The 13,353-nt window shown below is 42.9% G+C and overlaps 1 protein-coding gene across 2 annotated transcripts; it reads left to right on the top strand.

The window, feature by feature from the left end:
* The first annotated feature begins 5,419 nt into the window (after nt 1-5,419).
* rfk (riboflavin kinase) lies at nt 5,420-9,520 on the top strand. 2 transcript variants are annotated; one of them, XM_079733598.1, is made up of 4 exons: nt 5,420-5,899; nt 6,316-6,467; nt 6,699-6,801; nt 7,167-9,520. In XM_079733598.1, exons 1-4 carry the CDS (start codon nt 5,818-5,820, stop codon nt 7,349-7,351), a joined length of 522 nt encoding a protein of 173 aa, XP_079589724.1. In that variant the 5' UTR covers nt 5,420-5,817; the 3' UTR covers nt 7,352-9,520. The 2 variants fall into 2 exon arrangements, with proteins under 2 accessions (XP_079589724.1, XP_079589723.1); XM_079733597.1 differs by having other exon boundaries at nt 5,430-5,899; nt 7,164-9,520.
* The last annotated feature ends 3,833 nt before the right edge of the window (nt 9,521-13,353 follow it).

Genomic DNA, 13,353 nt, shown 5'->3' with positions numbered 1-13,353 from the left:
TGCACCCTCAATGGCCCCTCCCCTACCCATCTCTCTTGACCTCCCAACCCCTCCTCCCCATTGCCACCTCTCCCACTTCGTTACCCCTCCTGCACTCGCCAAATTTATCTGCTTCTCCAAACCCACTACCTGCTCTCTCGACCCCCTCCCACTCCCCTGCTGAAGTCCTGCCTCCCTGTTCTCTGCCCCACCTCACTAAGCTCTTTAACTCCTCACTGTCCAATTGAACTGACCCTCTGCCTTCAAAACTGCTGCTGTCAGACCCATCCTCAAAAAACCCGGACTCAACCCCCTCCTTCCTCTCCAAAACCCTTGAAAGCATTGTCACCACACAACCACCCAATCCCATCTCCACGCAAATAACCTCTTCAAACCCCTCCAATCTGGCCTCCTCCCCGTCCACAGCACGGAAACCGCTCTCCTCAAAGACCTCCTTACCTCTGCTGACACTGTTCACTCAACTTCCTCCTCCTCCTTTACCTGAGTGCAGCCTTCGATACCATAAGCCACACCATCCTGCTCACCAGACTCAGCGACCTCGGTATCGAAGGTACTGCACTCAGCTGGCTCCATTCATACCTCTCCGAAAGATCTAACTTCATATCCCTCCACAACCACACCTCCGCCACACATCAAATCCTGCCTGTCTGCACTAAGAATATGGATGAAAAATAAATTCCTCAAACTTAATAGCAACAAAAGAGAACTCCCTTAGCAAACACACCAACCCCCCTACACTCACTAACGACGGCACCATGGTCTCCCCCTTCCCCAAGGCCCGCAACCTTGGCGTAATCTTTGACTCCACCCTCTCCCTTGAACCCCATATCCGCCACATCTTCAAAACCTCCTTCTATCAACTCCGTAATATTGCAAAGATTCACACTCCTCGCTGCTGAAAGACTCATCCACGCCTTCATCTCCTCCCGTCTCTACTACTGCAACACACTCCTCTCCGGCATCAGCACCACCTCCATCAACAGACTCCAACTGATCCAGAATGCAGCAGGCCATCCCCTCACTCACACCAAATCTTGACCCAAGTCCTCATAAACCTACACTGCCTGCCCATCTCACACCGGATCCATAACAAACTCCTGCTCCTCACCTATAAAGCTCTCCACCATCTGGCCCCCCCATATCTCAGCCGGTCTCCTCTCCACCCACACAGCAAAACTCTGAAATCTTGGTGACAGAGCATTCTCCAAGGCAGCTCCCAGGCTCTGGAACCCCAGCCCCCAACATATCCACGACTCCACGTCCCTCACCATCTCCAAGTCCCACCTCAAGACCCATCTCTTCTCCTCTGCCTTCTCCTAGACCACCCCCCACCCACCCCGCCATCAACTTTGCATTTCTTTTTGTTTGTTTATTTGTTGTTTGTTTCCTCTGTAAAGCGTTTTGAATAAGAGAAAAGTGCTATACAAATCAAATGTATTATTATTATTATTATTTAACTACTGCTGGAGAATATCTGGGAGGTAGGAGGGAGCCAGGGAGTCTAGGGCTTTGCAAGTTAGAGTGGTTCTTGCTTGATTGTAAGCCATTGAAGGTTTTGGAGAGCAGAGTGAGCTGATTGGCAACATCATCCTAGCTGTGTTGACAAATCTGTTGGTCATCTCTATTAGTCTGGAGGTGACAATGCTTGTATGATTGATTGAATTTGTTTTGCTGGCAGAGAAGGAGAGGGATGGTCAGGGAAAGGCTTTGGTAGTGAAGAATTCTTTGTCCTTCCTTAGTTAGAAGGCCATAGAGCCGTCTGCTGTTTGCATATTAGCAGAAAGACTTCTCTGCTCAAAAACACTGTGTGATCTTAACTGGGATTATTCTACATATTGTAAGGAAACTCAAATAAGATGATTACAACTTTTTGGACAATATAATTACAAAATTCCGGATAATCATGCCATTTAGTCTTTTTTCGAGATTGTGAAAGACAAATGTTTTGTAGAAATATATAAAAAAAAGATCTTGCAGGGAAGGGAGAGATTTATTATCGCTTCAAGCCAATAATATAATTCAACAGATAGACTGCCTTATCAACAAAATATTATAGCAGGAATTAACAGCAATCTTATCTCAAAAGTATTATTTTCATTTCATATTATGGCCACTTCAAAAAAACATTATAAAAACATAATTATAAAATCAAATGCCATTGAGCAACCAACATTCAAATTGGTTAAACTGAGTGCCATTGCCATACGATTTCACTTTCACACACCGTTCACACACCAAACATAACCAATCAATCAGAAACAGTATTTGAAAGGAATTCCATATTGATAGTTACCTTCACTGATCAAAATACTAGAATTTAGAGGCTGGCTTTCACACCTTTATCATGCTTGTCTCGTTGCTTAAGGGCGCACTCACACTAGGCCATCTGTACCGAAGTACGTTTGACACCTCTGCCCCCCTAAAATCTAGATCGTTTGGCTAGTGTGAGCACGCCAACCGTACTCAAGAACAGTTCATTCCGTGGCCTGAGCACACTTCGGAGGTGTGCTCAGGCCGCGGTACAGATGCTAATGAGCCAACACGCGCACATGCACGGCTACACAATCTGAGCTGGATGACGTATAGTCCATGATGCGACCATAGATAGTATATAAAATGGATGTAGCATCCGGGCCGACCTCAGCTATTCCAACTGCATCCAATTCTCTTGGTTTATGAGCGTCGCCATCTTGTCATAGTTTGACTCCGCCTCATTTCCTCTAACCAAAAAAGGGCATTGATGTGACGTCAGGGGGAGGGAGATACGCCCATCTAGGTGACGTACACCGAATTAGCTCGTAGCTCATTCGTTTTTAAATGATCAGTTGGTATAGTTGACCGCAGAGCAAGGCATCTTGGCAGCGGAATGAACAATAGGAATGAACGCAGTCGAGGTCAAGATGACATGCTAATCCTGAAAACAAGCCTCCGAGCCGAGGTGAGGGTCAGCGGCTAGCTGTCACTCAAGTGGCCGCGCCCCTAATTATTCATAAATTTTAACATCGCATTTGCAACAGAATGAAACCCAATAAACCGCCAATTTGTGCAGGGTCCGGGAGGGTAAATTGGGGTTCTACCTCAAGCAGGCAATTTACCTCGGGGAGTGTAAACGCGCGGACCGTGCCACGAAAAAAAGGTGTGCATGAAACAGCATATTTGGCAGTGTAAAAACGCTCATGGCTGTATCTGAGTAGAACGGCTCTAAATAAGCAACAAAGTCGGTAAAGTTTCAATTGTGTTCTATGCGTTGTTCTACAAAGCAGCGGACGCTTGGTGATGACATATTACGACGTGATGACGTATGTAAGAGAGGCAACCGTACTCATGGTACGGTAACATCGCTGGAAATTATGGGGAAAACATTTTCCTGTCGTCGGAAAGTTCTCGTGAACGACACCTCATGACGCTGTTATGATTCTACTGCCGTTCGGCAACTCGGGCCAAATTTTGATAACAGAGTTGCCCAGTATAACATTTCTGTTGTGCTTCTAGATAGATAAGATAGATATTTTTAATAATCCTTTACAGGAAATTACAGTGCCACTGCAGCTTCAAGACAGACATAACACCACACATTTATTCTATGGACACAATTACTCATATCCTAATGTTACTTATGTTAACATTCATGCATGCACACAAAGAAAATATGGAAATGCAGAGTAACAGCTTAAGTTATGACTCAACCACTATAAATTAGATCTATGGCAGGGGTCACCAACCTTTTTGAACCTGAGAACTACTTCATGGGTAGTGGGCCATACGAAGGGCACCCAGTTTGATACTAAGTTTGCCTTTAGTTATATGTGATTATTATATTAATGATACTCATCTATGTGAAGACAGTGACACTGATCATGTTAATGATTTCTCACAATTATTATCAACATTGACTTAAAAAGGTGGGAAAGCGTTGTTCAAGAATGAGTTGTGCTATTTTTAGAACAGGCCTGCGGGCGCCTCATATGGTCCTTGCGGGCTCCCTGGTTCCTTACGAGATGAAAGCCTCGTAAGGAAAGTTCCTCTACTGCATTCTCGTAGATCACACTATCTTTCAACGTCTTCGTTAAATGCGACTGCATCACCTTCTCTCCCATGACGGTCAGCAGCTCGCGGATTTCACCCTCTCTCCAGTTAGAATTACTCATGTTAATGTCGCTGCGTTGTCTCTGTTGTAGAGACAACGCAGCAACACCTCTACCCAAGTCCTGCCCCTGGTACTGTAATGCCGTCTAGTCGCATTTACATGAAAATGAACCCCCAATATGTGTAGGGTTCCAGAGGGTTAATTGGAGTGCGGAAATCAAGCCGGTATATTACCTCGATCAGTGTTAACGCACGGACCATACCGGGAAAAAGGCGGGTATAAGACGGGCATATTTGTCAGTGTAAAAACTATTAGTGATGGAGAACACTGACGACGTGGTTTACTTCATAAGCGACATTGATGGAGAATCGTGATGAGTGCTTTACGTCATTAGCGACAGTGACGGAAAACAGCGATGATGTGGTTTACGTCATTATGCCTCCTTCAAAGCAGCTCGGAGGTTCGGAAGCCCATACGTGTCTTTACGTAAACCTTCCCTTCTTCCGAAATAAGAGTGTTCAGGAAACGTTCGCAGGCTATGACGAAAAACCGGGAAAACAGATAGTTCGTGAGACTAGACTTCATAACAACAGCAAGTATGGATGCCTGCGGGGACCACTTTGCGCTTCTTTGCTGAATCAGATGAATCAGTTATTAGAACTGCTTAAGATGGTTGAACATGAGGGAGAATTTATCAGTTGATCTTTATAATTGTAAGCTATAATGTATCGTAATGTAAATGTTATGGGTGTTAAATTCACCTCTTATCTATCAATGAAATGGGCAGCCATTGTTGTGACGTCAACTCGAAGGCTCGGGTTGCTTTACTTCCGCACAAAGTTCCGAGTGAAATGTCCGACTTAAGTGTTCGAGGCGATTTCCTCCGATCTTAAGGTCCCTACCTCCGAAACTCCCGGAAACTCCGAATGTTTTGAAGGCACCACTAGCAACAGTGGTGGAGCACAGTGATGACGTGGTTTACGTCATCAGTCGCGAAGACGTCACGTTTAGTGGGCGTGGTATTTAATTACCATGATTTTAATAATGTTACATGATAAAGGCTAATGATTAATAAAAAATATATAATTTTAATATATTTAATTGTGTTGAATCTATTAACTGTAAACACAAAACTAGTTTAACAATCAAAATGAAGAAAAGTGAGGAAACTAACAAAAAGCACTTCCGGGTTAGCGATGGCGTTTTAAAATTAGTGTGATTTGCAAGGAAGTAATATAATCAACGACAATATTTGTCAACATGCTATCGAAATTGGAAATTACTGAAGTTAAAGTACATTAAATGTTGTATATTACTATGCGTAGTACGATGCTTCCGCCCCTCTGTACTGCTAAGTATCACGTGACCTCTGGTAACGCAGCCAATGACGCACAGATATCATCACAGCGAGGGTTATATCAGGTTAGTGATTGACTGGTGTAACACTTACTATAATAAACACTTCATTGTAGTGGACGTTTATTTGAATAGCATGGTTTAAGACCAACAGACCAGTAAACAGTACTAGCCGAGATAGGTCCGTTAACTAGCATAACTAAAGAAACGTCCTGCTCGCTCTGTATCAAGGGCGAAGAGCTTTGGTCTGTTAGTATGAGGCAGGTGGCCGGTTGCTTGTCACTATAATAGTTTGGATATTTGGAAGAGATACCCGCCCTGCTGTTTTTATCGTTTCTTTTGTTGATTTTTAATTGATTTCCTATCGAGTTGTTATGAAGAGTCTTCCGTACTTCTGCCGGGGAGAAGTCGTCCGGGGCTTCGGGAGAGGAAGCAAAGAGCTCGGGATTCCGACCGGTGAGTTCAAGGGAACCTGTTTCCTAATCAATCGAAACCCATTGTTTCAAAATGAAATGGGTCCTCGCATAGTAATCGATTCTATATGAATACATTTGTATGCTATCTCGCATACGTGCGTGTTTGTCTAGCAGATCCCTAAGAATGAGAACACGTCGTGTTCAGTGGGTTACAGTTAAGGTCTCCAGTTTTAACGTGAATGTAGAACATTTGGTTCCTTGTGTTAATCTAATTTCTAATTTTGAACCCCATCTCGAACTCTTAATCCTTTCCTGTCTGTCTCTTCCTTTCCTTTTTATCTTTCCCTCACTTCCATCTATGTCCTTCTCCTTTTCTATCTTCCTCACGTCTTCATCAACTGCCTTAATCTCTACCCTATTTCATACCTACGTGTCTTCTCTTAACTATCTCTGCAGCCAACTTCCCAGACTCTGTGGTGGAATATCTCCCGGCAGACATTGGCACAGGCATATACTATGGCTGGGCATGCGTAGGCAACGGGGACATCCGCAAGATGGTGATGAGCATCGGCTGGAACCCCTACTACAAGAACACTAAGAAGTCCATGGTCAGTAGAAGTACTAGTAGTAGTAGGAAAAGCCCCATTTAGCTTTCATTCAGGTTGTGCTTTCTCCACAGAAGCCTTGGTGAATGCAACATGTTCAAAATGGAAGGTGCTTCTTTGACCAAATTCAGATCAATGATATCCTCTTGTTATGACCATTGCTAAGAGTAAAATCCTTCAGCCACAGTAGCTTTGGTTTAAGGAAATGAAAGATGACAAGTGTCCTCTTTACAGGAGACCCACGTGATTCACACGTTTAAGGAAGACTTCTACGGGGAGATCCTCAGTGTGGTCCTGGTGGGCTACATCCGTCCAGAGACCAGCTTCCCCTCACTGGGTAAGAGCTGGTACTATTAGTGAGTCACTCATAGCGAGCAGAGGACAGATGAATAGTGGTGGGGGTCAATAACCATAGTACTGTCTAGGAGGACACCAAGGCTATTAACTCAACTGCAGTGCTTCCCAAACTTCCCTTTAATATATAGCGATTACGAAGCGTGATAAATTAACTAGTTATAACGTGAGGATACATTTTCCACACACCATTATGGTAAGTCATTAACAATGACAAAGAATGGAGAAGAAACCCAACAAATTATAATGACAAGCCATTGAATCCCTAGGATGTCGATCCAACCCAAACATTCTTTCCTTTCTCTTATTCCTCCTCTCCTTCATTCTCCCTCCCTCCCCCTCCAGAAGCTCTGATTGCAGCCATCAATAACGACATTGAGCAGGCCAAGTTCAAGCTGGAGCTGCCGGAGCACCTCAAGCTGAAGGAGGACAACTTCTTCACAAGCGCCATCAGCACTCAGTCTTCATCATCGTCATCAACCACCAGCAGCACAACGACAACAACAACAAAGACTATAATGAACGGTCACTAACACTCGGCCGTGTCCCTTTACCCCGACAAACAGGTCCCTAGCATCCACCGCAAACAGACATGTAGACATCTCCACAGATGGTTAGGTTAGGTTAGATATCCCCCCCCCCTTTCTTAAATGCTCACAGATGCCACACATTTCCATTGAGACAAACACGGGCTTTGGCAAAAAGGGGGCGTCAGATCTCTTATGCCGACTGTGTTGGTTTCAGATGTACAGGTGTGAAATGCAAGTAGAAATTCTTCTGTAGCAGTTGATGATGGATTTTAAGAGGGGGTTTGTTATTCCACTGGTAAAATGGACCCTAGACTTAGACTCATCACTACTGTCTGAATATCAGGCAGGTTTCATTCTGTTCTCCAGTCTACCAACGGTTGCTAGTTCTTGTGTTCAGTAGACATGAAATCTTAATTTTATATTGATTGCACATTGAACAGTTATGCAACAGTCCTAACCCTAACCTGCTACAATGCAAGGCTGGCCTGGGCAATTAGAGGAGGTTATATTTGTCTGTTGAATTTGAGTTCCTAAGGCGGTGTCCCTCTGTAGGCAGTAAAATGTGTCATTAAGTCACAAGATCAGTTTCTCATGAGAAACGGCCTAATTCTGTCCGACCAGATAATTTGTTTTGGTTGTATATAAAAAGATTCCTTTCAGGCCAAACTTTCTTGATGGTCCCTAAGCAGTAATCTGTTAGTCAACCAGTAATCTGATAGAAACATTGATTTAATGAAGAGACATATTTAATTTCAGCCTTGGAACTATATCTAATCAGTCACTATTTAATTCAAGCTGTTCCGCGAATCTGAAAACATTTCTGTTTCACAGTTTAAATGGGGCGTAGAACAAAGGTCCTGATGAGCTCTAGTTACACATTACTTCACTATCTGTCCCTCGACCCCTGCTGTCTTCACCCTCCTCCAATGATTTCTGTTGTGAAAGAAGGCTCAGTATGCCAAAGGGTAGCTTTGTTGGTGTTACCATTTTATAGTGAGGTGGATAAACCAGTCATATCAGAGCAGGAAGTTAGGGAGCATATCGGGTGTTGTGTACTTAAAGAAAATCATAGCAACTGGCGATGTGTGGACTGATCCCATGTCAGTTATTTGTGTAAATTAATACTGTAATACTACCAACAGAACTCTGTACATATTAGAGAGTATTGTTAGGGCTGATTAAAGCCTGAAGTCCCAAAGAAGCAAAGGCTTTTTGCCATCCATTAACGCCTTATTTGTAACATGGTTAGGGAAACAAGTGCTAATATTGTGGTCCATTTTAAACCCAAGTTCTGCAGCACTTTGACCAGGGGGCCACCAGTATGATAAATGATCTTATATATATATATATATATATATATATATATATATACACACACACACAGTATGTACATACTATATAGTCTTGATAGTTTGACAGATACAGTAAAAAAATTTCTTTCCTCATAGATAATATAAATGATATTAATGGAAATTAAATGTAACCATTGACCGTGCTAAGAAAGATCTGTATTTCCAATGATTAGGCCTTAATCTGCATGTACATTGTTTGTTCACATGTAAATATCAAGACTTCTATTGATTTAAAAGAAAAGCAAACTGGAGAAAATTAGGCAAATGATTACATATATTTAAATGTTTCGTCGTTTTATTCAGGAAGAGCAAGAATCTTGATGTGTTTTTCAAATGGTTTTAGCATAACTAAACACAGCTTCCTGTAACATAACACCTTCAATATATAATTTGGTTGATCCTGCAAACAGAGCATGTGTTCAGGTCTTTGGCCACCAACTGAAACATTGGTTGTGTTTTTTATAGTTTTTGAATTAATCAACAATGGACATTGCCTACTCAGCCTTATCTTGTGCTCTGAATACCAACAGTGTATCATACATGTGTGTCTAATCTCTGCCAGAAGGCCTTTGTATGTATGCCCCATGGGGATTGATTCTCCTAGGTGTGTCACATGCGGGCCCACCTTGATGCATTTGTTTAAATATATTAATGGTAGATACTTTCAAGTTATATCTTCAGTAGGCGAATGTCAAGCAAAAAATGAACATGCCTTTGTGGTTTAAGTGCGGTTGAATATGTTGTCAATAGTGTGGTGTGACCAAAACCAATTATCCATCCAAAATGCATGAGCACAGCTAAAACAAAGTAAATAAACGAATATCAATAACTACAGGCATCAACAATCTTTTTAAATATTTAAGAGGTAAAATAGGTTCAATTTAACATTTAATAATTATGTTTTAATTAATTAAAATATAGAATCACATTTAACAAATCAGCTTGCCGATATGAACAGATTAGCAGAGTTTAAAGGGGACATACTATGAAATCAACACTTTTCCTGGGATTTGGGGTGTTTTGGGTCTCTGGTGCTCCCACACGTATACAAACTTTGAAAAAAGTCTGTAGGCCCACATGATCTTTTGAGTGAGATATGCATTTCTGAAAGTACCCCCCAACAAACGAGCGTGTCAGTATCGGCGCCCCTACGTTGGAAGGGGGCACAGTTGAATATTACCTCCCACTTCCCCGCTCCCCTCCAATCAGAGCATAGCTAAGATTTTGTGGACCAGCGGCCGAGCAGCTCGAGAAACTAAGAAGAAAGGGATTGTACTCCCGGAGCTGAACTGCCGGACTGCCGCCGAGTTCCCCCCGCCGGACTTTTCAGCTCCCGGAGGACACCCGCCGCAGCAGCAGGAAAGCTTCGGCGGCAGTTCAGCTCCCGGGGTACCCCGTCGGAGCTGCCGGACTCGGCCGCCATCGAAAACGTCCGGTGTGGGTACCGGATTGACTCGGGGTAGATGCGCAATAATGACGCACTTCCTGTAAACGCTGTCTTTTAAATGCGCATGCGCGTTTCATTAATTCCCATGTTATTCCCAAGTATTAACGATCTCCTTTTGTTTTCTAATCTATGAATAATAATCTAATGTACATATTATTGTTGCCTATACTTGGGTAATATATAAAAGAAGAATCGGTTAACTCCATTCACTGAACGGGGCGATCCACTTTATTTCCAGCGCTCCCAACACAGAGTCAAAATAGCGAACCACACGCAGACACTTCCGTTCTCTTCCTTCAGAATAAGAGTCCCTCACAGGAACTGGGTTGCATATGCATTCGTCAGTGCTTTTAGACGTGTTTCCAATGGCTTTGTTTGTGCGAAAGAATGGGCTGCGTTCAATGAAATCAAAACCAAGACGGATTGAGCCTTCTTTTTATGTCCATGATTGAGCCCCGTTTATAAACAACCCTTCCGGGTTTTGTCTGTTGGCTTGTGTCGATATTAGGGTTGGATTTAGTGATTCAGTTCTCGTCATTCAGCTCGCCAAGAGGAGTCGTTTGAGAATCGTTCGTTCGTTCGTTCGTTCAGTCGAGTTTCCGGTAGCGGTGAATCGAATCATGCACGGTTCTCTGAGTCAGTCAGACTCAGCCCCTCCCTCGTTCGTTCGTTCAGTCTAGTTTCCGGTAGCGGTGAATCGAATCATGGAATGAACGGCTCAGACTCAGCGTCTCCCTCGTTCTCATTCTCATACGTCAACATTGCAACTTTAACCAAACGCAGCGGGATGGGGGGTGAAGTTGATTATTGGATGTTTAACATATCAGCAAGATAATAGACTTGATTTAGCAATGATGGTGGGGGTCCCGGGTGTTTTAGGCTCTCATAAACAGAACCCTGTGCAGCCAAAGACTAAATCTAGCTGCCAAAATTAACACTGCCTTCAAAACGAGAGCTGGTTAATTGTGAAAAATGCATTAAACTGTCATCAGACAACGCGGTTATATGCTATTGTAATGACCTCGCCGGTGACATAACGTTGTCCAGTCATGAGTACTTGAAGGAACTTTAATGTAACAAACACTGAAACCCGTAACCAACGGCAAAAAGCCACACTAACAACAACCGGTTACCCGGGCAACCCCCCAACCCGGTCCCTTCAACGTGCAAGCCCCCACCCTCCTGTTCTCCCAAGGCCCTCCCCCAGCTGAGCTGATGATTCGCCCCCCACACTGATTGACAAGAAGAACATTCCAATGCATGCACAGAGAACAACTGGACTAACGGATAACGAAAAACAATGCAACACATAACACACAAACTCTTTAAATGTCCCAGGGTCGCAACACTATAGACGCTAGAGTTTCTGGTATAAAGGCTGGGACGAATTTCAAATGATAAATATGTACACTTTATGTTGAAAGTATACTGTCGCGATTCCCATTGAAACGAATTGCGCGGTGACTAGTCTTCACAACTAGAGCTGGTAGGTTGTGAAAAATGTGGTATAAAGGCTGGGACGAATTTCGAATTATAAATATGTACAATGCATCCTTTAAATACGTCCATGCAACAGATGGCCAATGTGAATAATAGATAGCTCGCTCACTAAGCCCATTTGTTTTTTCCCCATTAAACCGGTAGATTTCTGTCTCTCATTGACTAAAATTCAACGAGTGCGTTCTAGACTCAGTCCTACAACAGCATACGATTGGCTGGCTCTCGTGAGTCGTGACGTCTCTCAGTTGGTCCCTCCTCACCACTCACTCAGTGAGTGAACCAACTGTAAGTGAGTTGACAGTTGGTCAAAATTGCTGACCAACTGTCAACGTCACTCCCCGCTCTACGCGCATGACTCAACTCCTCCCAGACTAGTGGGTCTGGGAGGAGTCGAGTCTGAGAACGAACGAGACGAACGAGAGAGGGGAACCAGTTCGGTTCGTTCGTCTGAAATATTCGTTCATTCGAACTGATTCGTTCGCGACCGAGCCAACTCTAGTCGATATGTCATCTGTAAGCGCAGGACCCCGAGTCGATTTGGCAGCCGAGTCAATCTGGTACCCACACCGGCAGCTCCGGGGCGGGGAGCTCGGCGGCAGTTCGGCATATCAGCTCCCGGAGTACAATCCCTTTCTCCTCCATCTCGCGGTTCATGGACTTCAGAGAGTCAAGGCCAAAGTTCCTTTCCCCCAATTCTTCTCAACCAAGGCCGAGATATCCCCCACTATGAGTCTTTACTTGTTGTGAAAGTGCCAGAGATGTACGCAGTCTTTGATTCATAATATCATCCGAGGCGCACATAGCTTTCGGCCGTGATATTAGATAGGCCTATAATATTATATAAATACCCATATATAATATTATTATTATTATTATTATTATTATTATTATTATTATTATTATTATATTATATTATATTATATTATATTATATTATATAGAGGATTATCAGTCTACGGCACTCTACGTCACTCCCCGCTCTACGCGCATGTCGTTTGCAGAAAGACGAGTGAGAAGAGCCGCAATCACGTCTTGTTGTGCGGTTGGTTGTACAAACCCTTTTAATAAGACTGATTATCCCATTTATTCTATTTTTTGCTTGCCAACATAATAAAACAATTCAAATAATTTAATAATGATGCTTTTTCTTATACATATTGCATGCTTATTAAATGTATATTCTGTTTGAGTTCATCTCCCTCAAAAAGTAGTCCCCTTTAATTACGATCGATCAAACATGTTTTTGACACCTCGAAGGGTATTATCCCGCTTATACCATGGTCACTTGCCAAAGAAAATAAATTAAGATCATTCATTTATATTTTCATGCGTTTTACAATCCAAATATAAAGTTTTTCACATAAATAGGACAGACCGTAGCTACGACTTGGCAACGGTAGGTATTCGTCCGCTGAGCTATGAGCCAGTGAGCTAACCAGGGGCATAGGAATGAGTTTAACATTGGGGGGGACACATATCGGGAACCTGACAGATCCGTTAATGGTTTGAACAGAAATATGTCATAAATTAGCTACATTGAAAAAATTCACAAATATATTTTATTCTACTAAAAAGATACATTTGTAAATGTAAAGGAAAACACATTTTGAATGGCAGTAATGAACTGATTAATATCAAATCAATTCTTTAATTGTATGCTCAATCATCCAGTTTTTTAGAATAAGAAGCGGTGACAAGACGCTGTGT

This window comes from Pollachius pollachius (assembly GCF_949987615.1).
Source record: "Pollachius pollachius genome assembly, chromosome: 1".
In the NCBI taxonomy this organism is placed as follows: Eukaryota; Metazoa; Chordata; class Actinopteri; order Gadiformes; family Gadidae; genus Pollachius; species Pollachius pollachius.
The sequence above is the reverse complement of the archived record's forward strand: the minus strand, read 5'-3'. Positions and strand labels throughout refer to the sequence as shown.

What these genes read in the sequence shown, in the direction of transcription:
- rfk (XM_079733597.1), top strand. Translation starts at nt 5,818, where the DNA reads ATGAAGAGTCTTCCGTACTTCTGCCGGGGAGAAGTCGTCCGGGGCTTC. An exon ending in AGAACACTAAGAAGTCCATG is followed by an intron (nt 6,468 to 6,698) that starts GTCAGTAGAAGT and finishes TCCTCTTTACAG; the next exon opens with GAGACCCACGTGATTCACAC. An exon ending in GACCAGCTTCCCCTCACTGG is followed by an intron (nt 6,802 to 7,163) that starts GTAAGAGCTGGT and finishes CTCCCCCTCCAG; the next exon opens with AAGCTCTGATTGCAGCCATC.